This window comes from Elgaria multicarinata, chromosome 20 (assembly GCF_023053635.1).
Source record: "Elgaria multicarinata webbii isolate HBS135686 ecotype San Diego chromosome 20, rElgMul1.1.pri, whole genome shotgun sequence".
Lineage (NCBI taxonomy): Eukaryota > Metazoa > Chordata > Lepidosauria > Squamata > Anguidae > Elgaria > Elgaria multicarinata.
The window spans coordinates 2356039-2381764 of NC_086190.1; the positions used below are offsets into that span (position 1 = coordinate 2356039).

The following is a 25726-nucleotide window of genomic DNA, read 5'->3' on the forward strand; positions in this document are numbered from 1 at the left end:
AACTTTGTACCATGATAGGATTTAGGTAGAGCTTTAGCCACACCAAATTTGAAACAGATCTGTTCATCCATTGATTTTTTAGGGATTTTTTTTAAAAATGAGGTTTTAAAATTATTATTTTTAAAACTGTCATTTTTAAAGATAAAGAGCTGAAAGTTGGCACCATTATAGCTTTTAGGTAGAGCTTTAGCGATACCAAATTTGAAACAGATCTGGGGCCAGTAACAAAACCTGTTAACAACAACAGCAGCTTGCAATGAGTGAAGATACAGTCAGAAATGATATTTGAGGGAAGGGGAGAATCAGCAAAACCTAAAAAAGTAGGAGTGAGTGAAGTTAATTTCAGATACATTGAATCTCTCACTTGTTCTTTATTTCAGTGATTTTAACATTAAGATGTTATGTAGAACAGATTTGTCTTAAATGTGTGCTGTAAAATCAGACGTGACCAAGGCTATGTTTGGGTGGGCACGCCCCCTTGGTACTGGACACCCCCCCTGCGGGCGACCATGTTGTCCTCCTTTTTGGTTTCCAAAATATGGTCACCCTACCCTTGTGGAGGAGGGCACTGTGGGGGATCGGCCAGAAACAGATAACACCATTTTAAAAAAAACTTTTAACTCTGTGTTGGAGAGCCGGTGCAGTGTAGTGGTTAGAATGTCAGGCTAGGACTGCTTTGTTCATAGAATAGTAGAGTTGGGAGGGGCCTACAAGGCCATCAAGTCCACCCCCCTGCTCAATGCAGGAATCCACCTTAAAGTATACCTGAGGGATGGTTGTTTCCAGACCCAGGATCATCCTCATTGCCCTCCTCTGAACACGCTCCAGCTTGTCTGCATCCTTCTTGAATTGTGGAGCCCAGAACTGGACGCAATACTCCAGATGAGTCCTAACCAGGGCCGAATAGAGAGGAACCAGCACCTCACGTGATTTGGAAGCTCTACTTCTATTAATGCAGCCCAAAATAGCATTTGCTTTTTTTGCAGCTGCAACACACTGTTGGCTCACATTCAGCTTGTGATCTACAACAATTCCAAGATCCTTCTCGCTTGTAGTATTGCTGAACCAAGTGTCCCTTATCTTGTAACTGTGCCTTTGGTTTCTTTTTCCTAGGTGCAGAACTTGCCATTTACCCCGATTAAATTTCATTCTGGGTTCAAATGCCTACTCGGCTACGGAGCGCTTTCTGTGATCTAACGCCAGTCATACATTATGGTGGGACATGGGAGAGGGCTTCCTCTGTTGTGGCACCCCAGTTGTAAAATACCTTTCCCTTGGAGGCCTGACTGGCGTCAACCCTGGCCTCATTTCAGCGCCAGGTTGAAACATGGCTGTTATCAAAGGCTTTGAGGCCCAAATTCTCCATGGTTACACATAGTTTTAATAGTTTTAAATTGCTTGTATTGTATTGCTTTTTTTAAAAAAATCTACTGGCTTTAATTAGGGTGACCATATGAAAAGGAGGACAGGGCTCCTATATCTTTAACACTTGCACAGAAAAGGGAATTTCAGCAGGGGCCATTTGTATATATGGGGAACCTGGTGAAATTATTATTATTATTATTATTATTATTATTATTTGTCATACTTATACCCCGCTCCTCCGCCAAAAAAGGCTCTCAGAGTGGCTTACAAATTCCCTCTCCCGCACAACAGTTAAAGCTGCAGGAGCTATACTAGAGTGACCAGATTTAAAAGAGGGCAGGGCACCGGCAGCTTTAATGGTTGTGATGAAGAGGAAATTTCACCAGGTTCCCCATATATACAAATGACACCTGCTGAAATTTCCTTTTCTATGCAACTGTTAAAGATACAGGAGCCCTGTCCTCCTTTTCATAGGGTTGCCCTACTTTAATTTGTTAATGATTTAATATATTTTTAGCTGTGTATATTATTTTTGTTTACATTGTTCTGATTTTATCTGTTCGCTGCCCTGAGATCTCAGTGACATAGGGCGGGATGCAAATGTTTTTATAAATAAATAAAGTGCACATTTTCTCTCACGCTGACTAAAGTTTGAAAATTGGTTAAATTTGGGGATTTGAAAACATTTCTTGAAATAAAGATCTCTTGCTCGAGTTTGCATTCAAGATTTTGAATGGGATGTGTTTGCATGATCTGCAAAGAAAAACGATATTTTTGTACATCCCCATTTTCAGTAGGGATGGGCAAATGAGCCATGTTTGAAGTTGCTAGGACTTTCTGAATATCATCTCCCTGCTTGGCATAACACACATCACCTTTGGCTGTGTTGGCCAGGGCTGATGGGAGTTGTAGTCCAAACCACCTGGAGGGCGCAAATCTCCCAAAATTCGCACACATTTCCTCTATAAGCAAATTAAAGGTTATTTCTTGGGGTAGAGATGCGATTTATTCATTTTAAAAACATGTAAGAAGCTGAGTTGCCATTATCTCCATAAAGGTTGTGTGCCTGAAAGAGAGTGCCTCATGACAGCCCTGCAGTGTAGAGCACTCTGACGATTTCTAGTTGTGGGGTGGGGGTGTCAAGCTGATACTGAAAGAGTAGGTGTTCAACAACCCTGAGATGTAGCCCAGTGGCATTGCACCTCTATTGCAAGTGGGGGGGGGAGTTGAAGTGGAGTGAATGGCTTACAACAACCCAGCAGTGTTGTCGGGTGATGTTATCCCCACATTGTGGGGGGTGGGGGTGGCTGGGTGTCGGACTGAGAGAGAGGGAGAGCATACGACAGCAGCCCTGCAGTGTTGTCTACGGTTATTATACCACACTTGAGGTTAGGTGTGTGTGTGAGAGAGGAAAATGAACGACAGCCCTGCAAAGTAGTCTAGCTATTTCTCAGGACAAAGGTGAGGCTGCTGCAGGTTTTGAAACCCAGCCACCCTCCACCCCATATATGAGAGCAGACTTAGGCTGAAGCAAAGCTCGGTCTTTCTAAGTTGCCCTCTTCTACTTTTTCTTTTATCTAGCTGGGGTAGGGTGACCCTATGAAAAGGAGGGCAGGGCTCCTGTATCTTTAACAGTTGCATAGAAAAGGGAATTTCAGCAGGTGTCATTTGTATACATGGAGAACCTGGTGAAATTCCCTCTTCATCACCACAGTTAAAGCTGCATGAGCTATACTAGAGTGACCAGATTTAAAAGAGGGCAGCTTTAACTGCTGTGATGAAGAGGGAATTTCACCAGGTTCCCCATATACACAAATGACACCTGCAGAAATTCCCTTTTCAATACAACTGTTAAGGACACAGGAGCCCTGTCCTCCTTCTCATAGGGTCACCCTAGAGTATCTGTTTATGGGGTCCCTGGAGAGTTCTATGGGGTTCCTTCAGAGAGGTCATGTGGCAGCCTGCCCGAGGGGGAGAGCAGGGTTTTACCAGTAGGAAGGCAGTGGCGTTGCCAACTGCTGGGAGGGAACGACCCTGCCATGCTCCCATGGCCATAACAGTGGTTCCGTCTGCAGCAGAAATCAGCAGGGTCATAATGTCACAGCACCCCTCGAATAGCAAACTCAGTAAGCCGACACTGAGAAGCACAGGCTCTGGGAATCCCAAGTTTCCAGCAATACGTCTTAAATAACTCCAACAACACAGATAGTGGAGGGACAATAGCCTCGAGAACAGCTTAACAGCAGCCACGGAGTGTTGGAACAAGAGAAATGGAAATGGGGACGGGTGGTGGAAGTAGGGGTGCGGCTGAGATTGAGCAGAATGCCCTGTTTGGAGGACATGGCTGGCTGGCTGGTATAAAATGTAATAAATAAAGAAATCCCTGACATCTCAGTGGATTCATCAAATTCGTTTCAGTTCATCGGAACATGCTGGGAGTTTTACGACTATGTTCTGTCTAAACAGGCATACCGAAATCTGCACAAATACACCGTAAACTGAACTCATCATTTTGAAGGGAAACATACATTATTATTTTTATATTAGGCAGGACCTGTCGATGTTGCAGCCGTCACCATCTTAGCAGGAATCTCCAAAGGGTAGCATCTTAAAGGCTTCATTTATTTATTCGAGACTTATTTCCACAAAAGCTTATGCCCAAATTTGTTTGACTCTTTGTTGTTTCATCTTACTAGTAGCATCCCGTTCCGAGTGAGAGGAACACGTCTTTTAAGATGCTGTCTGCCACGGGCAATTTTCTAGAAGTACTTTTCTAGGGAACGTTGGTGTTTTTTTAATGTGCTGCTCAATTAACCAGGGATGTCTTGTTACTCTACCGGGTGGTTTTCAGCAGATTAATTTAACCAGACAATTGATTACACGTCACAGTCCGAAAGAACAAGAGTGACAACAACAGAAGTTGGCAAGGTGGTTGGATGCATTCCTGGAGGAGAAGGCCATCAATGGCTACTAGCCCTGATGGCTATGTGCTATCTCCAGAGGTAATAAGCCTATATACACCAGTTGCTGGGGAACATGGGTGGGAGGGTGCTGGTCCCTGGTCAACAGCTGGTTGGCCACTGTGTGAACAGAGTGCTGGACTAGATGGACCCTTGGTCTGATCCAGCATCAGGGCCCTTCTGATGTTCTTAACCACAGGTCAGGTTTTATTAATTCTGCATGCCCCCATTAAAAACGACAGCTCCCTCCACAGAAATAATAAAAACCATCAAACTCCCTTCTAAAACATTGAAAGATGGGATTATTCCCCCCCACCACCACCACCACCCTGAGGATCACAGGAAGCATAAGACTAAACTCATCGACTCCTAGGAAATACTTCCAAATTTGGTTACAAGATGGCACATTTCCTTTGCTTCCGAGACCCAGTAGGGTAGACAGCCTTTCAGACGCGCAGGGCTGGATTCCTACAAAACTGGGATGACGGTCTGTGTTTTTCTAAATGGGCCTGCAGCTCTGCCTTCACAGCTGCCCAGTTTCCCCCGGAGAGTGAAGATAATTGACTCGACAGCCTTTTGCAAATTGAACATCCTTTATGAAGCATTGACGGCTCTCTTGAGTATAATCTTATCAACCCCCTCTGCCCCCTATTGCATCCACAAGGAAGGGCGCAGTTTGAGTCTGAACTCTTGTTCTGGGGCCGGGGTGGGGGGTGGGGTGGAGGAGGAGGAAGCCATCCATGGCAGCTCCCTGAACCAGCTGTGAGGGTGAAGCCCTGCTGTGTCAGGTGCAGAAACGAGCCCCTCCAAAGCTGCTGAAGGAGCAGTTTCCTGGATGTGCCCCACAGAGATCCAACCGGTCAAGCTCCTTCCTGGCCTGGAGACAAAAGCAAAGGGAACCTCCTCCCCCTTCCGGCTGAAGTCTTGCAGGCCTGGCTGCTGTTCCACAGCCCCAGTATAAAGCTAGCCTGCTTTTTTTGTTTCTTTAAAGTGCTGATTAGGGTAAAACCGAAACGGGCCCCTGGAAGATGGTTGTTGATTAACAGAGCCATTTCCAACCCTTCCAGGGAGAGGCAGAGAAAAGACCGGGCTGAAGAAGAGGACTCTTCAATTAGAGGCGCCCCTTTCATTGTTTCATTGCTGAGGCAAGAACAGGCTGGCTTTAAAAGTTGGGTCAAAGCCTCAAGCCACCGTCCAGTAAGTCTCCCGGAGAGAGTGTCTGGATGGTGATCCACAGGAAGAGAGAGGAGGAGAGATTAGAGAGTCCAGAGGTCATCAAGTCCAACCCCTTGTTCAAGGCAAGCTCTGCACTGCAGAAGGCAATTAGAACAGCATCCCTGACAGGTGTCCGACCTTCCATCTTCTGCTGAAATACCGCCAGTGAAGGAGGTGCACCACATTCAGAGGCGGAGGCCCTGCAATTTCCACGTCTCATTTCCGCTCCTGCCCTCGGGAGCAAAAACAACTACAACCATGTTTCCTCCTTCTCCTGCAAGACGACCTTTCCAATATTTCAAACAGCAGGGAACGAATTGGCTGGCAGAAGGACGGGGTAGTCAAAAAAGTTCTTCATTGATGCAGTTGGCTCAGTTTTTACAGCAGGTTAGTTCTGCCTTGTAATGGCAAGAGAGCAATCTCTGTGCCTGTTGGATACACGTGTTGCATTTCCCAGCCACCAGGTGGCAGTGTCCCCATGCACAAGTCCAAAACAGCCAGGTGTTGACACCATTCGCTGGACCCAAGTAGGGAACTTTGCCACAGTTCCCTCACCTTTGAAGCCTTAAACCACTCTTCCCCAACCTGGCACCCTGGAACCAATAAACACGCTGGCTGGGGCATGCTGGGAGTTGGAACACAGCTGGAAGGCACCAAGTTGTGTGTGTGTGGGGGGGTGAGGTCTGCCGAACTCCAAGTGCCTTGGCGCATCCTCTGTAATCCCGAAGGAGACGGCCTTCTCCGCAGGGGTTGTCTTGGCTTTGGAACAGTCTCTTTTCAGAGGTGTGCTTGACACCTGCTTTGCAAGCCTTTCAGCCCCAGGGTCAAGGCATTTTTCTTTAATCAAGCATTTTAATTTGCAGAATCCAATGCCCTCCGGGTTGTTTGGACGATGACTCCTAGAATCTATGGCGATTGGCCATGCTGGCTGGGGCTAATGGGATTTGTAGTCCAAACATACAGAGGTATACACCCTCCGTTTGACTTGCAAATTTTAATCTGCTCTTTTATTTTTCCATGGTTGGTAATGTCTGTGCTGTTGCATTCCTCTAGGTTTTAAATCATTTATGATCTATCATTTTACACCACCCGAAAATCTGATTTGATGAAGGATGCAAAAGAAATGTTTTAACTGAAAAGCAACTGAAGCCCAGACTGGAAAAAAATGCTCTGTCTCTTTTGCTCGCTGCAATGCAGGCTTCCCTAGCCTGGTACTCTTGAGATACCTTGGACTATAGCTCCCATCATCCCCACTCAGCATGGCCAATGTTCTAGTCCAGTGTATCCAGAGGGCTGCTATAGTCTGCCTTTCCTTGCAAGATGTCAAAATGCTCCACTTTCAGCCCCCAAACATGCAGTAAGACTGAATATACTAGTTGCTGGGGAACATGGGTGGGAGGGTGCTGTTGCACCATGTCCTGCTTGTGGGTCCCTGGTCAATAGCTGGTTGGCCACTGTGTGAATAGATTGCTGGAGTAGATGGGCCATCAGTCTGATCCAGCATCAGGGCTCTTCTGATGTTGTTATCTGAAGGAACGCCTCCTCCCATACGTACCTGCCTGGATCCTAAGGTCATCCTCAGGGGTCCTTCTCCACGAGCCCCTGACAAAGGAAGTGAGGCAGGTGGCTACCAGGACGAGGGCCTTCTCTGCTGTGCCACCCCAGCTGTGGAATGAGCTCCCTAAAGAGGTTCACCTGGCACCTGCACTAGACTCTTTTTAGAAGCCAGTATTTTTCTCAGCATTTTAACAGTTCTATCAACTTCATTTTAACTTTGCAGTTTTAAATCTTTATTAATCTCTGCATTGCTGCTCAGTTTTATCCTGGTTGTGTTTTTATATTATACTTTTATATTGTGTTTTAATACTGTTGTTTGTTTTATACTTTGATTTGTGTCTGATGGTTTTAATTTTTGTGAACTGCCCAGAGAGCTTCGGCTATTGCAATAAATAAATAACTAAATAAAATTTTAAAAATAATGCTATCATGTCATCTTCTGCCTCAGCCTTCTCCCCTCCAGGTTAAATGGACCAGATGTTGGATGACACAGACCCACCTCAGTCCAGCAGGGCAATTTTTATGTTTTTGCATCAAAAGAGAAGCAAGGGAAATTATAAGAAAGCACTTACACAGATGGGTTTTTGTTTTCATTTTTAATTCAGTCTTTTACAGAAAGAAACCCTCGACAAACGAGCGAAAAAAGAGCAAACTACAAACGGTTTGGAAAAGATTCCGTGAGTAAAATGTTTTCCGGTTTTAAGACAAAGCCACTCAGACGCATATTAGAAAGTTGTCTTAAATTGCGTGGCGTGAAACGTCACTGAGACGGGGTTGGGGGTGCGTTCCAGAGAGAGCACAAATGTAAAAGGAACAGCGAAAAAGAGTTCTTTGAAGAAGCCCAACAGGACGTCTCGCCCTGGAGTTAACAAAACACCACTATCAAGGTGTAGAAAGGTATTTTAACAGCCTTTATAGTATTCCTTATTCATGGCAATAAAGTGAGTTAAAAAAAAAAGTTCCCCCAAAGTCAGTAAAAACCAGGGATCAGATATCTGAGAGACGGAGACCCCCCCCCCCATGCATTTGGAAAAAGTATTGCCTTGTGACACTAAGAAAGAGATAAAAAGTTACAGTACAACAAAGGGTCAAGCATCTGCTCTGTCTCCTTTTGAAAAGTGAGAGTCCAGGCGCTCACGGGCTGGATCTCCAATATTTATTGTAAATGACCAGCGTAGTTACCTTTAAACCCTTAAAAGGCACGACATCTTTATACATGTTCATTTTTGCGAGGAGGTGGGATTGTGAGGGGTTGGAATAAAAGCAGGGACCGAGAAACCGGGTCACACTGCAACGGGCCCATTCTGGTTCTCTGGTCAGCGTCCCCCCTCTTTCATGTGGGATTTTGAACCAAAGATGGCATTTCTACGGTCAACCTACACATGTTGTAGCTTTGCTGCCTTCCTGGTGACCTTTCTGCACTGGAGGCAGACGTCTGAACAACGCCCGTCTTCCCTGGCCTGAAAGGTTTTCAGAACGACACACTACGACGGAGACAGGGAAACGGTATCCTCTCTAGAATCTGTGGCCTGAAGCAACAGCTTCAAGCTGCTTCACACTAAGGACTGCCCTTCTCGATCCTATCTGCAAGGCCTCCGCGAAGCACTGTTCAGTGGCCAAAGCCACATTCAGATGCCTAAGGGGTGCGTTTCTTTAAATGAATCGGGGAACTTCACACCTCTCCAGGCGACTATTTCAGACAGTGCATCAGTTTATAAGCATGTAAGCGTGACAAAAAGATATTGGGGAGGTTGGTTTTAAGAAAAGGTGGAAAAAACAGAAAGCACAGAGCGCTTCTTTACTCCTCTGGAACCTGTTTTGCTTCTCCTTAATTTTGTTTTCTTTCTCCTTCTGTGGTTTTCTAGTGATTTGGCCACAATTGTGAATGAATGAGCTACGATGGTTCATGTAAATCATAGCAAAGCCAAAATGTGACACCCGCCACCTGCCCACTAAACATCAGTACCCTCCGCGTTCCACACCACGAAGACTGGCATGCGCAACGGCCCCTTTCCCCTCTGAGGTTTTTCCTTTTCAGCACCTGAAAATAAAGTCGGTATTGAAGAGGCAAGAATGTCCTCGTGGCTATTAAGATTGATCAGGCAAGGGGGAAACCTCAGGCTGTGGGCCAAATCCGCTCTGCCGGTGGCCCTGATCCAGGGTTCCCCAAATGGCACCCTCACCCCCACAATCATTTGGTTGTCCCCCAGCTTTTGCATGACTTGCTTCCTCTTCTAAAACATTTGATATGCTCCTCCAGAGGCTTAGCTGAATGCTTTACGCTAAAATATACTGTTGGTAGTTTTGGTAAGTTACACACACACACACACACACACCCTGTTTGGCCCACCCCTGCAATGGGACCTCCGCAAAGCTTCTCCAAAATGGATGTGGAAGAGCTTGAACACCCCTGGGCTAAGGCGATTACCCAAGTCACATCTGGAGCACCAGTTTGGTATCTCGGCCATCTTAAGCCACTAGGGAAAACGGCACACAAGTTTGAAGGAAACCATGGGGCTCCCAGCCAGGATGTGAGGTCGGTGCCATTTTAAATCTGCAAGCGGCGTTATGATCAATAGCAAGCATTGCCTGGAAGCAAATGCTATGCTAAGTGGCTGAGTGCATTTGCCGGGCAGGCTTTAATCAATTTCTTCTGAATCGAGGCAGAGGGAAAGTATTTCTTGTTTACTACACATGCCTGGCTGTTGCTTTTAATCATCTGTGCTTACAATGGGGGGAATTGCAAGCCCCATCTTTAATTAGACAGATAATTCAGGATGTAGGTAGACAAAACCTGTTGGCACAAGCTACCCGCGTTCGTTCACATTTTCGATCTCCCTGCCGGAGTGCTAAAAATAATCTCTGGGGGCCCTTCTCTGGGTGTCGCCAGCCACAATGGTGCGATGGGTGGCTACCATTAAAAGACCCTTCTTAATGGTGGCCCCTGACTGTGGAAGACCCTCCCCCAGAAGACCCACCTGGTGTCTTCACTGTAAACATTTAGACGCCAGGTTAAGATCTTCCAACATGCATTTATTAATTCTACTGCTTGCTCACTGTTCTTAATTTAAAAAAAATGTTTTTATCATTTAATGTTGTATTATTTTGATACTTGTATTGTATTATTATTATTGGTTATTTTGTTGTTATTGTTTGGTTTTCTGACTGTAAGCTGCCCTGTACACAAATCTAATAAATGCTAGAATGATGATATGTTGCAGAGGGCTCAATATTTACAGAATTTGAATAGCCCGAAAGTACGGTGTGGCTTTCATATTAACAAGGTTTAATGTGTTGGCAGCTCCGATTGTGAGGTGGCTGATATGGATGAATAGCCATTGCTTTAAGACTTTGCCCGTGTGATTCTGGGGATACTGAAACAGCGATACATAAGATTTTTTATTGCAATTCTAATGAGGGGCAATTCGCTAAAGCAAAACCGATTCAGCCAATTTCGCCATCCTATCCTGGCCCTTCTAATAGTACCAGAGAGGCCCAATGACATTACCCAGAATGCTGCAGTGTATTTAAACACAACCTTAAAAATTAAAGATGCTTGCAAATAATGAGCCTTGACTTTGCTCATTCAGTGTGTGCAATTGCTGTCCCTATACTGTTATTATGAGCATGTTTTTTTGTTTGCATTTTCCTTTTATTTGTAAAGAAATGGCCTGTGGATTAATTTTAAGTAAGTTTTTGGTCTAAAATGGATCCTCCTTCTTCAGAGGCAGTATATCTGATTAGGAGATGCGAGGACCCCACGAATTTAATAGGCTATTTTGTCTTTACTGACCGGCATGCTAAATTGCCTTCCAATATTAACAGTCTTTGGAAATTATTTAGAGTTATAAACTGTTCTGAGTTATGTCTACCTGAATACCTGAGGAAGACTTCCCATAGTCTGAAAAGAAATTTCACCGGGAGCCCATAGTAAATTGCAACAATATATATTTTTTGTAGACTGCAATTATATCCCTTTTTGTAAAAAAGCCAGATCTAACGGTAAACTGCCAGATCTAACTTTTTGGCGTAATTGATTGCTAGACATTTACTGACATCGCTGTGTTTGAAAACTCATTGATTGTCCGTTATTGGTATGACTGTTCTGAGTAATAACTCAGTTTAATTATACCATCCAATATTTTATATTTAGCAACAACAATGAAAAGCCATTTACTGGTGAAGTGTTGTCTGGGTTTTCCGCCCACCTGGAGTGTTTGTTCATTGGCAACCTTGTCTTTTCTGCTTTATATAGTTGATTTCCAAATTTACCACCCAAGACAGAGAGCTTCAGGTTGGGACCTGGGACGCCCTGGCCTGGAACGCAACGCAAGACAAGGCCCCATGATGGGAAAATTTGCCTGCTCTTTCGCCCTAATAAGGCACAAAAATCAGTTCCATTTCACGAGGGAAACTTCTCCGGAGACGCTTGTTTCTTATTAGACTGTTCTGGAAGAACAATCACGCTCTGGATTGAACGAGAACAGCGGGTCCTCAGCCGGTCACGATCTGAAGGGAAAAGTGGACGGCTGTTTTATAGCCAAAGCAGGCAAGGAAATAGTCCAAGCTTCCATCAAAGAAAAGGCATCTCATGTTTGCAACAACCCAGATAAAAAACAGGCTCCGGTCCGTTCAGGGAAGGGCCGCAGCTCAGTGGTACAGCACTTGCCTTGCATGCAAAAGGCCTCAAATTTGACCCCCCCCCCCCACCAGCATCTCCAAGTAAGGCTGTCAAAAGTCCAGCCTGAAACCCTGGAAAATCGTTGCTACCAGTCAGTGTTGACAATACTGGGCCAGATGGAGCCAGGGTCTGACTCAGGATAAAGCAGCCTCCTCTGTTCCTCACGATGTTCCAGTGTAATGAGAGAGGCGATCAAATCTCTCCACCGTGATCCCACACGGTTTTGCACTACCTCATTTGCACTCTGCCGTAGCCCCTAAATAGGCTTTTTCAGGTCCGTTTTGCATAGTACAGGGTTTGGCTATTTGTAGCCCTCTGGATGTTTTGGCCTACAACTCCCATCATCCCTTGCTAGCGTAGGCAATGAGAAGGGATGCTGAGCGTTGTAGGGCAAAACATCTGGAGGGCCAGGAGTTGCCCACCCCACCCCTGGCCTAGAACGTCTTTTTGTTGCAGCGCGCCTTCTGCGGGCAAGAGCGTTCCTTGAGGCGGCTCCTCTTGGTTTGCAAGGGAGGAGGGGAATTAAATTAAAGGGAGCCAAATGAAGTGGTACAGTCCTGAGAGAGAAGAGCTACCTTCCCACTTTTATCCTTCTCCCTTAGGTTAAAAGCAAAACCTTGCTTGAAAGTGGACAAACAGCACGGCCCAGAGGCCTTCGACTTCGCTCACCCGCCTGCTAGCTTTATGCTTGCAGGGAGGAATTTCGATTGGAAAGAATATTCAGCTACGGCATTCCCACCTGCAGCCTGAAGTGGTACAGCCTGTGCTCTGGCTTCTACCACCTCAGCCTGCTGCCTGCTGCCTGCGTAGACCTGGCCAATGAAGGAGGTACGCATTATTGGTCTCCTAACACGGAGTGAGGAACAAGAATGTCTGAAGATGACTTTTGAAAGAGGGATTTGAAGAGAATGGTGGAAAGCCGGACATGGCATTTCTGCCTGTTACGCAACTGCGCAAGCAGCTTTCCCCAACCGAGAGCCTTGCAGATGTGTTGGACTACAACTCCCATCATTCCAACGGCCATGCCGGCGGGGGATGATGGGGGTTGCAATCCAACACCTCGGGAGGGCCCCAGGTGGGGAGAACTGTGCTCAAGGCACAAAACCTCTGTCCATAAAAGGGGCTCAAATCCAACCCTTGGTGAAACGTAAGGAAGGATGGGAGAGTGCCATCAAGGAAGCTGCTCCGTCGATGACCCGGTTGGGAGAAATTCGCACTCCAGGCAAACAGGGCTGGTTGATTTGATAAAAGTGTAAAAGGAAACCAAAATATTTAGGACTCGCACACATATTAACCCTCCACCCTCCCCTTTCCACAACCCTCATTCCTTTCCTGGGCATCTATCCGCCTGAAGCGATCCTTTCCCCTTCGATCAAGACAATAACTCATGCATGCATGCAAGACGGAGCTGGACTGGGGAATGCCGGGCCGACTCGAAGGGCCATTCACTTGCCACCAGCTCAACTGGCAGAGCAAGCCTTAAAGACAAGCCCAGCGAGGCAGGGATTCTGTGGGGGCCCAGAGCCCAGAAAGCGGTGCATTGGGGGAAAGACCTCTCTGAGCAACTGCAGAGGGAACTTTGCTTTGACCAAACTATGACCAACGTAAGAAGGAACCAGGCAGGAATCTTTCACCAAACCTGTCCTGGTCCCTTCTTACACAACCCCACGTTACAGGGATATCACTCCAAATACAGAAATATCAGAGAAAGCGGAGGATTCCCCAAACCCCACTTTTTGGATCACACAGGTCAAAAACCGCAGCCCTGGTTGCAGTGATGCGAAAGGGTGAGACCCAACGATACCGTGAGTTTTCCTGCAACCCACGTGCAGCCTTCCCCCCATGGGCCGGTGGCAGCCCAGCGGCCTCATGACCTGCCGCTTGTAACTCTCGACCAGGCCTGGGCAACTGTGGAGGGTCCGGGGTCACCCACCGGGAGCTGCACCGTGGCCCTCCCACGGCTGCGACCATTGCGGCATTTCACCAGCGATATGGCGGCCAGAAAGAGCCGTGCTTTCACTTGGAAACAAGGTGCATGGGAGATCCGCTTTGTTTCCACGCCAAATCCCGCAAAGCCCCGGGGTGTGCACCGCCCAAATTCGTTGGCAGTTTGGCCACACGGCAGCATCAATGTGGGGTCGACAGCGCCCACGCGAGACAGCTCTTCGTTGCCAGGACGTCCTGCTTCGGCCACCCAAGGACCAGCCCTGTGGGGGTTGTGGAGGTGAATCGCTGTACCTGGGGAGCGACAGGGGCTTTGGCACAGGGAGGTGGCAGCACGGATTTCTCTGCCTTGTGGGCCAGGCAGTGGGGGTGAGGAGCTGCCAGCCGAATCTCTGAAAAGTGGAGAAAGGATCCCATACTGCCCACTAAGACGCCCACCCCCTGTTCCTCTTTTCCGTTCCATCCTGGGCTGGATCCCCACAGGGCTCCCTCCTCGAAAGCAGCCGGGGTCTTTCATGGCACTGTCGCGGGCGAATGGAACGTGTGCGCCCCGGCTGGTTTAGAAAAGGGCGCCTGGAAGCGCTTTGCCCTCTGAGAAATCTACCCTCCCCTTCCCATTTGTCAAAAGGGATCCCCAGCACTTGGCTTTTGGCCCCCACAGCCTCATCCGGAGGACGCATCGCAGGCTCGTTTTGACACACACACAAAAATCATGCACGGTTTTACATCGACTCATAAAGGACCGGGAGAGGATGCGGCGGGGGGGGGGGGCTTACAAAAAGAGGAAGGGACGTTTCTGAGGACGAAAGGAGAGCCCACGCCCTTCTTCCGCTGGGGGTCTTGCCCAGAGGGGGAGGCGGAGAGCTGAGCTGGTCTTCAGCCCGGCAAGACACGCTGCTCAAGACAGCCCTTTGCTTCCTGGCTCTTCCTCGGCTGGTGTCTCTCACCCTGCCTTCTGTTTTTCCTTTAAAAAAATGCACGGGAGTCCAGGGTGAGGTTTCTTTGGTGCGTGGGCCAGCCCCCCCTTACAAAATCCAAAGCACAAGAAGAAGGAAAGCCCCCTCCCACTGCGATGAGGGAGAACCAGGCGGAAGAGCGAGGACGGAGCGTCCCTAAGAGGCCGAGCCGCTGGAATCGGAGTGGAACGTCACGTACCCGGAGGAGGCCGACGGCGAACTCAGGAAGCTGCTGGTGCTGCCGCCTTTGCTCAGGGCCTCTTGGCCGCCCCAGGAGGGGCTGAGACCTGTCCGAAAGCCCTCCGACTCGGAGCAGCTGCTGCTCGGCCGGCAGTCCTCCGGCGTGGGGGCCTCGCTCAGCTCAATGTGGATCCGCTCGAGGCGGGGGGGGCCCTCGCTCCCTTGGGGGAAAAGGTTCTTGGCATCCTCGTGGGCCAGGGCGGGGCCGGGCACCCTCAAGGAGCACCTCTGCCCCTGGGCCGCGAAGCTCCGCAGCGCCTGGGGCTCCCGCTCAAAGTGGGTCAAGGGGAAGTGGAGGTTGTCCGGGAGCAGGGAGACGGAGGCCGCGCGCAGGGGGGCCTTCCTGGGGCTGGGTGCGGGGCTGGCGTCGGCGAAGTTCAGCCCCTCCTCCTTGCTGAAGCACCAGTGGCCTCCCTCCTTGCAGACGTCCTCGCAGGAGAAGGGCCGCAGGGACAAGGTGCTCTCGGCCGACTTGCGCCGCTTGCGGGACAGGCGCCCGTCCTCCTGGTAGGCGAGGAGGCCGCTGCTGCTCCTCCTCGGCCGGTGGCTGTAGCCGGGCCGCGGGAGGAGGAGCTGGGCCAGCCCGGCCGCCATGTCCTCACCCGCGCCCCAGTGCTGGAGGTAGGCCGAGATCTGCCCCGTCGTCCAGACGTCTGTCTCATCGTGGGAGAAGCGCCGGGTGGGGGGGACCTGTGGTGGAACGGAGAAGCGACAGAACCGTTACGCCCGGCGTAAAAATGGCTGTTTGCTCCTGCGAGAATGAATAACCTTCAACAGAAGTAGAACTGCCAAGGCCAGGAGCAGCACGCTAGCCATCTTTGCTGCTGGTGTTACCTGGACCGTCCCTCTTGACCGAGTGTTTCCCACCTGGGCTGCCCAGCCCTGTGCAGAAACCCCTTACCTGGAGGTACTGCATTTTGTCCTCTGGCGGGGGCTTCACGGGGTAAGCCTGGGGGAGGCCCCGCTCCAGCACTGACAGGTCATATTTGGCAATGTGGTCCAAGGTCAACACATCCCCGGCAAAGTTGTAATCATAGCTCTGATCGTACATCAGGTCGGTGTGGATTGCGCCAGCCAGGTTGTTTTCTACGGTCCCAGGGGAAGCAAAAAGACATGGGAAGGACTTAAAGGGAAGGATCTGGGGCAAAGCAGTCAGAGCTGTGGGCTGAACAGGAAGGGCTGGTGAAGTCTGCCCCTCTTAGATCATAGAATCATAGAACAGTAGAGTTGGAAGGGGCCCACAAGGTCATCAAGTCCAACCCCCTGCTCAAGGCAGGAATCCACCCAAATGGTTGTCCAGCTGCCTCTTGAAGGCCTCTAGGGTGGGAGAGCCCACCACCTCCCAAGGTCACTGGTTCCACTGTCGTACTGTCGTATCCAAACCCCCTTCCTCAATTTGTACCTGCATGCTCTTACGTCCTGCAAAAGGCTGCCTAGCCTGGGTGTGGAAAGTCACGGCCTCGCTGCTCCATCCCAGAACGCTTTCACTGGGGCTCAACTTGACCGTGGGGCAGGGGATCAGAGGGCGAGATCCAGGCTTAGCCAGGCTCAGAGTAGGCCCATTGAAATCAACGGGGCTTGAGTCCGTGAAGACTAACTCAAATCCTAGCAATTTCAGTGGGTTGACTCTAAGCGTGACGAAGTCTGGGTCTAACCGCAAATTTCCTGCAGATTTTTTTTAAAACCCAAAGCACCACGATGAGACGGCGGATTTGACTGGGAAGCATTTCTAGCAGGGGTTGGTCTTTTGCCTTCCATCCATCCATCCCTCCATCCACCCACCCACCTCACCGACTGCTGTTTTCTCCAGCTAGGGGGAAAGTGGTGCATGCGCAGAGGGCGAAGAGGGCGATTCCTCTTTTGTGAAGGTCTTCTGTGCTTTTAAGAGCCAAGGAACAGGCAGACATTCATATGGTGAAGCATTCTCATAAGAACAGCAGAAGAGCCCTGATGCTGGATCAGACCAAGGGTCCATCGAGTCCACACAGGGGCCAACTCGCTGTCCACCAGGAACCCACAAGCAGGACATGGGTGCAACAGCACCCCCCTAGCCCATGTTCCCCAGCAACTGGTGTACATACGCTAAGTGCCCTGGATACTGGAGGTAACACACTAGTAACCATTGATGGCCTTCTCCTCCTCCAAGAATTTATCACAGAATCATAGAATAGCAGAGTTGGAAGGGGCCTACAAGGCCATTGAGTCCAACCCCCTGCTCAATGCAGGAATCCACCCTAAAGCATCCCTGACAGAGGCTTGTCCAGCTGCCTCTTGAAGGCCTTGAGTGTGGGAGCTGCAGCCCCCTTTTAAAGCCATCCAAATTCTCGTGCCGTGAGCGAATTCCCAAGACGCGGGCGGTGCCCACGGGGCTTGGGAGGGCGGCATCCCCACTCCCGCGCCATTGCGGGGGAAGGGGCTCCTGCACTCACCTTCTCCCGTGTCGTCATTGGACATCACGGCCATGCACTTCTCCCAGACGGCTCTGATGTCAGCCCGGTAGCGATCGCAGGCCCAGAGGAAGAACGGGAGCAGGAGGGACTGCACGACCGAGCACCACAGCACGCACAGGACCATCCAGTTGTAGGCCGTGTCCGATTTCAGACTGGCAACGCTCACCACCTGCAAGGCGACGCACGGCGGACGTCAGCAGGCAGAGAGAGGCACGCAGAAATGGAAGGAAGCAACCCAATGCCGCCGCGAAGCGAAGCCGGTCTGGGCTTGGACGGGAGACCGCCCTCTGCAGCGCGCCTTGGCTCTCAACGAAGGGGAGGGGGTGGGCTGGGCCCCCCTGTTACTAATCCCACCTCCCTGTGCATGTCATGAAATGCATTGCATCTGTCAGCCATGCAAGTTCTCTCTGTGTATTATTTATTTATATGTTTTTGCATTTATATCCCGCCTTTTTTCCTGCAAGGAACCCAAGGCAGCATACATAATCCTCCTTCTCCTCTCCACTTTATCCCCACCACAACAACCCTGTGAGGTGGGCTGGGCTGAGAGCCTGTGACTGGTCCAAAGTCACCCAGTAGGTTTCCATGGCTGAGTAGGGACTAGAACCCAGATCTCCTGACTCCCAGTCCGACACTCTAGCTACTGCACCACACTGGATCTTACGTGAGAAAGGAAGGCGGAAGAGCCAGGACTCCTGGGTTCCTTGCAGATATACATGTGATTAGAACAGTCTTGCAAATACAGCCAAGTTAAGTTACTAGTCCACAACAATGCCCGTGTAGTGTGTAGGGGGTTAAAGCGTTAGACTGGGACTCAGGAGATCCGGGTTCTAGTCCCCGCTCAGCCATGAAGCTCGCTGAGTGACTTTGGGTTGGCTCTTAGCCTAACCTACCTCACAGGGTTGTTGTGAGATAAAGTGGCGAGGAAGATGAGGATCATGAGTGCCACCTTCGTTTCCTTGCAAGAGGGGGAAAGGCAGGGTATAAATGTAACACTAAATAAACAATAAACACATTCTAAGAAATAGCGCTTGATGGTTTTCCCCACGGAAGAAATTGTGTGTTGGTCAAGGAAGAGCACGTTACATCATTTTATTATTATTTTTAGCAAAAAGAAAGGAACCGGCCCCACCCCTAGGAATCAAATCATTTGTGAAAAAAGCCTATTTTCGCCTGTGCTTCCCTGCTGCCAGTCTCAGCCCTGTCTGGAGTGTCCGATCCTTGCACGGATGGCCGGCACTCCTAATGCAAAACCATCCAATTATTAACGTCTTTGAATTTAAATTGGGGTCTAGATGGGTGAGGCTGGGGGGGTGGGGAGGGGGGAAGGAAGACGCGAACCTGCCGATGTTTCTCTTAATCGAGGCCAGCGACAGCCGCTTCCCTCCTGTTAATCAGTGTTTCATTAACGCCCCCAGTGCAGGCCAAATCCCAAACTAACTGAATTTGATCTTTATTAATTGAGTGTGCCGTGTCACTCAGCTCCGTCGGGCTCAGAGAACAAGTTGCAAAAGGCTGAGAGGCTGCGGCCGGGTCGGGTGCATGGAAAGTTTGACTTGGGATCTTACTTGCAGTCTTACATATTCAAAGAAAGCAGCATAAAATGATGCTCTTGGAGAAAGCAGCCACATAAGGACATCAGAAGAGGCTGGATCAGAGTGAGGGTCCATCGAATCCAGCACTCTTTTCTCACAGTGGCCGGCCAGCTGCCCCCAATGGGAAACCCAGAAGGAGGATACGGATGCAGCAGTACCTTCCCGCCCATATTCCTCAGCAAGTGGAGTGCAGAGGCACACTGCGACTGATACTGGAGGCAGCATAGAGCCATCCGGACTAGTAGCCATTGATAGCCGCCGCTTCAGGAATTTATCCAACCCCTTTTTGAAGCCATCCAGATTGGTGGCCATCACCACTCCAGGCTAAACTGGGCATGTTTAGCCTGGAGAAGAGAAGATTGAGGGGAGACATGGGAGCACTCTTCAAATACTTAAAAGGTTGTCACACAGAGGAGGGCCAGGATCTCTTCTCGATCCTCCCAGAGTGCAGGACACGGAATAACGGGCTCAAGTGACAGGAAGCTAGATTACGGCTGGACATCAGGAAAAACTTCCTGTTAGAGCAGTACGACAATGGAACCAGTGACCTAGGGAGGTTGTGGGCTCTCCCACCCTAGAGGCCTTCAAGAGATAACCGTCTGTCAGGGGTGCTTTAAGGTGGATTCCTGCATTGAGCAGGGGGTTGGACTCGATGGCCTTATAGTAGGGTGACCCTATGAAAAGGAGGTCAGGTCTCCTGTATCTTTAACAGTTGCATAGAAAAGGGACTTTCAGCAGGTGTCATTTGTATATATGGAGAACCTGGTGAAATTCCCTCTTCCTCACCACAGTTAAAGCTGCAGGAGCTAAACTAGAGTGACCAGATTCAAAAGAGGGCTGGGCACCTGCAGCTTTAACTGTTGTAATGAAGAGGGAATTTCACCAGGTTCCCCATATATACAAATGACACCTGCAGAAATTTCCTTTTCAATACAACTGTTAAAGATACAGGAGTCCTGGCCTCCTTTTCATAGGGTCACCCTACTTATAGGCCCCTTCCAACTCTACTATTCTATGATTCTTGTGGTAGTGAGTTCCATAGTTCAACTCTGTGTTGTGTGAAGAAGTCCTTCCTTTGATCTGTCCTGAATCTCCCACCATTCAGCTTGATGGGATAATGACCCCATTGGGTTCTGGTATTATGGGAGAGGGAGAAAGATGCCTTCCTCTCCACTTTCTCCATACCAGGCGTCATTTTGGCCACCTCTATCATGTCTCCCCTGATTCATCTTTTTCCTAAGCTGAACACTACCCAGTTGTTGCAACCTTCCCTCAAAGGGGAGATGCTCCAGGCACATTCTGGAATCGTGCTCCTTTCTGTCTCGTACATGTCATACCATTTTGCATTCCTGACGGCAGCGAATTGCATAGTATGGTTTGAGCCTCTGCACTGGCAGGTCGCGCAGCCTGGCTGCATTAAGGCCAGGCTTTTGGTTTGGCCCGGTCACACAGGGAAGAAACCCGACGGTTCCTGAAGCAGCCGTGGCAGAAGGCTAGCTCTCCTCGCTGGGCTACGGGATCCTAGATGCCGTTATTTCCAGCCCATCCGGAAACGGCTATCTTTAGAACGGGCCATCTCAGCGGGTTGCAGGAAGGTCCTGGGAAGTGACACTGTGGGTGGTTTGGAAACTAGTTTTGGCGAGCGCTCTGTTTTCCAAGGGGGTCGGAGAGAGAGGTTTTCTGAAAAACAATGAGCCATAAAAGGCGGCGCACTCCCTGTACTTAAAACAAATCTTCTAGTAATCAGAGTGTCTTGGAATCGGGGATGTGCAGGCCATGTTAAATCCATTCTGTCTGTGTGTTTCTCGTCAATTGTCGGGTGTCTTTCGTTCCATTGTGTGCCTGCGCCTGTCCGTGTCAGCACTAATCCGCATTAGACAACACACATTACTGCTCATGCACATTAGTTAATGTCAATTCGGGCAAACCTCTCCAAAAGTGGGGGAGAAAAATGAAAATGCACAAATCTGCTTTTTCAAATCTGCTTTTTCATGCTTTAGCTTGGGGGGGGGTGGAATTGCACATTTTGGGTTGATGCATGTTCTTTTCTTTGTAGTTTTGAATGACTAAATATGCACACAATTCCTGGAAAGTTAAAAAGAATAAGAAGAAATGGAACAGTCCAGCAGTCGCACGACTTGAAAAAAGCCTGCCTGCTCTGAAATCCGTGGGTCGGATTCATCAAAATCCAAAATTTGAATCTGTTGTAGATTTATCCGAAATCCCTACTTGGAAGACAGAGGTATCAAATTCCATCTTTCTAGCTAGCAAGGAGGCGCCTTGTTCTGTCGGGGGGGGGGGGGCTTCCAATCTCAAGAGAGGGGCACACAAAATGTCCACGTTCTAGCACTTGGGGTGACACTTCCTATTTTTTACATACACTTGAAAAAACCCCGGACAGTATCACCCACTGGGCCGCACCATCCCCCAGTAATCCCAACTGGACTCACCAGTATGGGGAATCCCATTAGGAAGTCATAGATGAAAACGATTCCGGCGATCAAGTAGGTGATCTGCAGGGAAGTCTTAACGGGTTCGGATCCGTCGATGGAGGAGCGCCGCTTGCCCTGGGCGTCTTCCACCACGATGGTTGGTACATTGAACTTGTTTTTGTCGGCGTTGTGGCCCGCTTGGATGGAGAGCGTCTGGAAGAGGGTGATGCCCACGCACACGGCGCCCATGACGATGCTGCCGCTGATTAAGAGCAGGAAGCAGACGCCGAAGCCCAGGCCGATCTCGGTGACGATGAAGCGGCAGCCGGTGGTGTAGAAGCGCTCAGTGGTGTCGTGCCAGCCCACGGCTGGCAGCGTGGAGAGGATGAAGGACACCATCCAGATGCCCATGACGCTGTGGACGGCTTGCTTCTTGGTATTGCTTAGCCTGCAAGGATGGGGTGGGAACAAGAGCTCATGAGGCTGCAGTCACAGCCAGCCTCTCCTCCGTAGTAGAACTCAACCCCTCCACAAGCCCCTTGGGGCTTCCTTGAAGACCCCGACGCGCCTGGAAAGGGACGCTTGGCTTGACGGCTCGGCCTGGTTTGGGTGGTTGCTGGGAAAGGGGACGGGTCCCTTCCTCCATGGGCAGCTGTGGCACCAGCTCTTCCCTCTGCCATGGGGCCCTGCCATGCTGCCGGGAGCTAGCTGGGGCCGAAGACCTCAAGATGGCTTTGGGCGGTGGCACAAGCATGGCAGAGAAGGCAGAGGCCTCGTTCCTCAGGACAAGATCTCCGTGGTTCTCTGCCTGGTCCCGCCTGTGGCTTTGTACAGCTACCTGGCTGGCACTGGCCTGATCCAGCATGGCTCGTCTTATCTTCTTATGAATGGGACTTCCAGGCTGGACATCAGGAAAAACGTCCTGACTGTTAGAGCAGTACGACAATGGAACCAGTTACCTAGGGAGGTTGTGGGCTCTCCCACACTAGAGGCCTTCAAGAGACAGCTGGACAACCATCTGTCAGGGATGCTTTAGGGTGGATTCCTGCCTTGAGCAGGGGGTTGGACTCAATGGCCTTGTAGGCCCCTTCCAACTCTACAATTCTGCGATTCTGTGATTCTATCCCATGTGGATGAGGCATACGTGCACATTGATTACCAGCACCACCCAAAATCCATATTAAAAACGGAAGCAACGCTTTAGCCTTTTGATCTATTCTAACGATTCTTATTCTAGAATAAGATCAAGTTGATGCTTTGCGTTAAGTCACTCATGTGGTATAGCCCTTAACAGGAGGGGGCAGGCCCAGGACAGTAACTCCTGCAAAGACTCGACAGGCAGCATCCTCTGAGGGAGCGATAATTCTAGTGTATCCCGGCATCAGGAGTGACTGATCCAATCACATGGCAGGGAGAGACGTGGCCAAATTAGCCACTTCCATGAGGCTTATTGGAAGGAGAACAGGGCAGAGAAAAGAACCATGCAGAGACACAACGAGAAGCCTCTTCTGCGGAGGTACTTTGGTCTCACCGGAGCCTTCAACTTCCTGGCATATCTTTTCTTGCCGTGGCACCCTAGCGTGTCCTGGCACCCATGGTTGGAGTGATCAAAATATACCTAGGAAGTAGATTTTGCAACCCTGTCCAGGGATCAAACATGGGACCTTCTGCACGCACTGAGACACGGCCCGGACTCACTTCTTTTCTAGACCTCTTTAGATATCTGATGCCACAGTGGGCTCGAGGCCGTGAAAATGCATGGCACAATAAACCTGTCTTTGCTAATTTGGGGGAGACCTTGGGAAGGCGGGTTCCCACACCCACCCCACCCCTGTGCCCCTTTCCTGGAGGGCCTGCGCCTTTAGGGAGCCCCCTGCTAGGGCCCAGGCAGGGACAAAGACCTCAAGATCTTAGGAAAGAAGAAAGCGGCCCTCCAGGACTCTTCCCGGGGAAAAGAAACTTGCCTGTAGTTCACCGGCCAGCGGACCATCCACATCCGGTGGTAGGACAGCGAGGTGACCGAGAAGCAGGTGACCAAGGTCAAGGTGTAGAAGGTCGAGACGAAGACCTTGCACAGACCCTCGTTCCACTCGTAGTCGGAGCGCTGCCGGCGGAGCTGGATGACCGAGTACATGGTGATGGGGACAGCGATGTTAAGGATGTGCGTGCCGGCCAGCGTGCAGAGCAGGAACTCCAGGGGCTTCCATTTCTTCTGCTTGGCGCTCACGCTGAGGATGCTCCAGGCGTTGGCCAGGACCGAGAGGGCCGAGCAGACCAGCCAAGCCACCGCGTTCCTGTTCAGGGTCTGTTCATCATTCATGATGGAAGGTGGGGGTGGCAGCGGCCGGCGAGGCCAGGTGAGGGTGGCGTACCAGGAAGAACGAGGGGAGGAAAGGCATCCTCCAAGAGACGTGGCGCCGTCAGGGGTGCGTCAGGGGAGTGGGAGGGCCCCACCGAGGACCCGGAGGGCCGGAGGAGCACGGGGGGCCATGGTTCTGGAAGACAAGAATGGGCAGGCGGGTCAAGCGGCAGCGACTCCCTGAAAGGCAAAGGAGCGATGCCACCCTCTGTCTTGAAGGGTGGCATCACTCCTTCAAGGGTGGGGGGCAGCACGAGGGACCCCCTCCCACCTCCAATCTCAATTGAAATAATCAGCTTCAAATTTATTATGAAGCTGCCCAATGCAAGATTAGGCCATTGTCCCATCGCAGCCCCCTGGGTTTCAGATCCCAAGTGTGTTGGATGGGGGAGGTAGCTCCCATCCAGTGGTGATGCGAGGAAGGGCCTTCTCGGGGGCCACTCCCAGGCTCTGGAACTCCCTGCTGAGGGAGGCTGGCTTGGACCCCTCTGTTCCCCTTCTGCTGGTAGGCAAAGACATTTTTATTCATGCGAGCCTTTGGTGTGGAAGTCAGAGGGCCCCGTCTCTTTTCTCGTAGTGCTTTTAAGGAATTTATTTTTATGTTGTGTTACGATCGAGGCTGCGTTTTCACCTATATCTTACTGTCGCTAGCTGCCCTCTGCATCATTTCTTTTCTCTTTTGGGCAGAAAGGCAGGGTAGAAATCAGATAAATAGATAAAATAATAAACAGCTTCCAACTGAACGAGAATTGGGCTGGGTCTGGAGCAGAACAAATCTGGTTCCTAATTGGAACGCGGTGAAGGAACGTGTGTGGATGGAATGTTGCAATCCACACTCTAGGGAGTCCCAAGAGGCCTGATCTAGCCTCTCATGGCCTGGTGCCCGCCAGATGCTTTGGACTACAACTCCTAGCATTCCTGACTATTGCCCACAAAGGTTGTGGCTGATGGGAGTTGAAGTCCCAAGCATCTGGCGTGCACCAGGTTGGGGAAGGCTGGTCTAATCTCGCAGGTGCTGGTCTTCGACAGGTGTCCTTTCTAGCCCTGCTTGCTAGGATCTTAGCAGCTGGACGTACCAGGTTTCGAACCTGCTGCCTTCTGCATCTGAGAGGGGGATCCTTGCCTTTCTCCACGTCCTTTTTAACCCTCCCCATGTTCAGCATGTGAAACTGCTGCTGCACCCATCAGGGACACGCGCCCGCCGGGAACCACGTCTTCTTTACTTGCTGCAGCCGAGCCGTGGGGGCCCACGCGTTGGAGGCGCAAAACAGAGGCCACCTCTCCGCCTTCTGCGGCAAGGAGTTGGCATTCGGCAGGGAAGCACGACGGAGCATATGTTTGGAGCCTGCGGGTAGGAAGGTGCCCCTGGCACCCACTGAATTGATGAGGAAGCCCAGCTAGGCAGAGGAGGGAGGCGGAGAAGGCATGGAACCACCGCCAGCCAGCCAAAAGAGTATCTAGGAAGCAGCAGTTCCAATGACGCAAGACTAAAAAAGATCAGATGCTGCCCTAGGAGTCTGACAGGGCAGCTTTTCCCCAAAATTAGTACCCTCCAAATGGGTTGGGCTGCAATGCCCATCCTAATCCCAGGCAGATCCGATCCTGTTGTAACTGATCCATTGACCCAAACCGATTTTAACGGGGTGGGGTGGGGGGCAGGGGCTGGATGCAAACACATTGCAGTCAAATGATTTGGCTGAATGCAAACAAACCAACGCTTAATCCAGACAGGATAAGAGGTGCTCCTGGTCAGTCGAAAGGCAGATCAAGGAATAGGGATTCAGGGGTGCTGGACGATGTCACGCTCCCCAAAAGACTCAGGGCACGCCTACACCAGCCCTATATTATCCCAGGATTGTCCCTGTGCATCCAAATGCCACACAGGGGATCCCGGGAGCAGGCAGGGATGATCCCTCCATTTCCCTGGGATAACCCTGAGGTGTAGAAAGGGCCTCTGGCTCACAGTTTGGGT

At 50.2% G+C, this 25726-nt stretch overlaps 1 protein-coding gene across 1 annotated transcript; it reads right to left on the minus strand.

Annotated features, from left to right (window-relative positions):
- Window positions 1-14834: 14834 nt before the first annotated feature.
- GPR153 (G protein-coupled receptor 153) lies at window positions 14835-23737 on the minus strand. Its single transcript, XM_063145164.1, has 5 exons — window positions 23360-23737; window positions 21414-21843; window positions 17348-17537; window positions 15820-16004; window positions 14835-15608 (listed from the first exon to the last, which is right to left on the minus strand). The coding sequence occupies exons 1-5, from the start codon at window positions 23713-23715 to the stop codon at window positions 14835-14837; spliced, it is 1935 nt and encodes a 644-aa protein (XP_063001234.1). The 5' UTR covers window positions 23716-23737.
- Between the last annotated feature and the right edge of the window lie 1989 nt (window positions 23738-25726).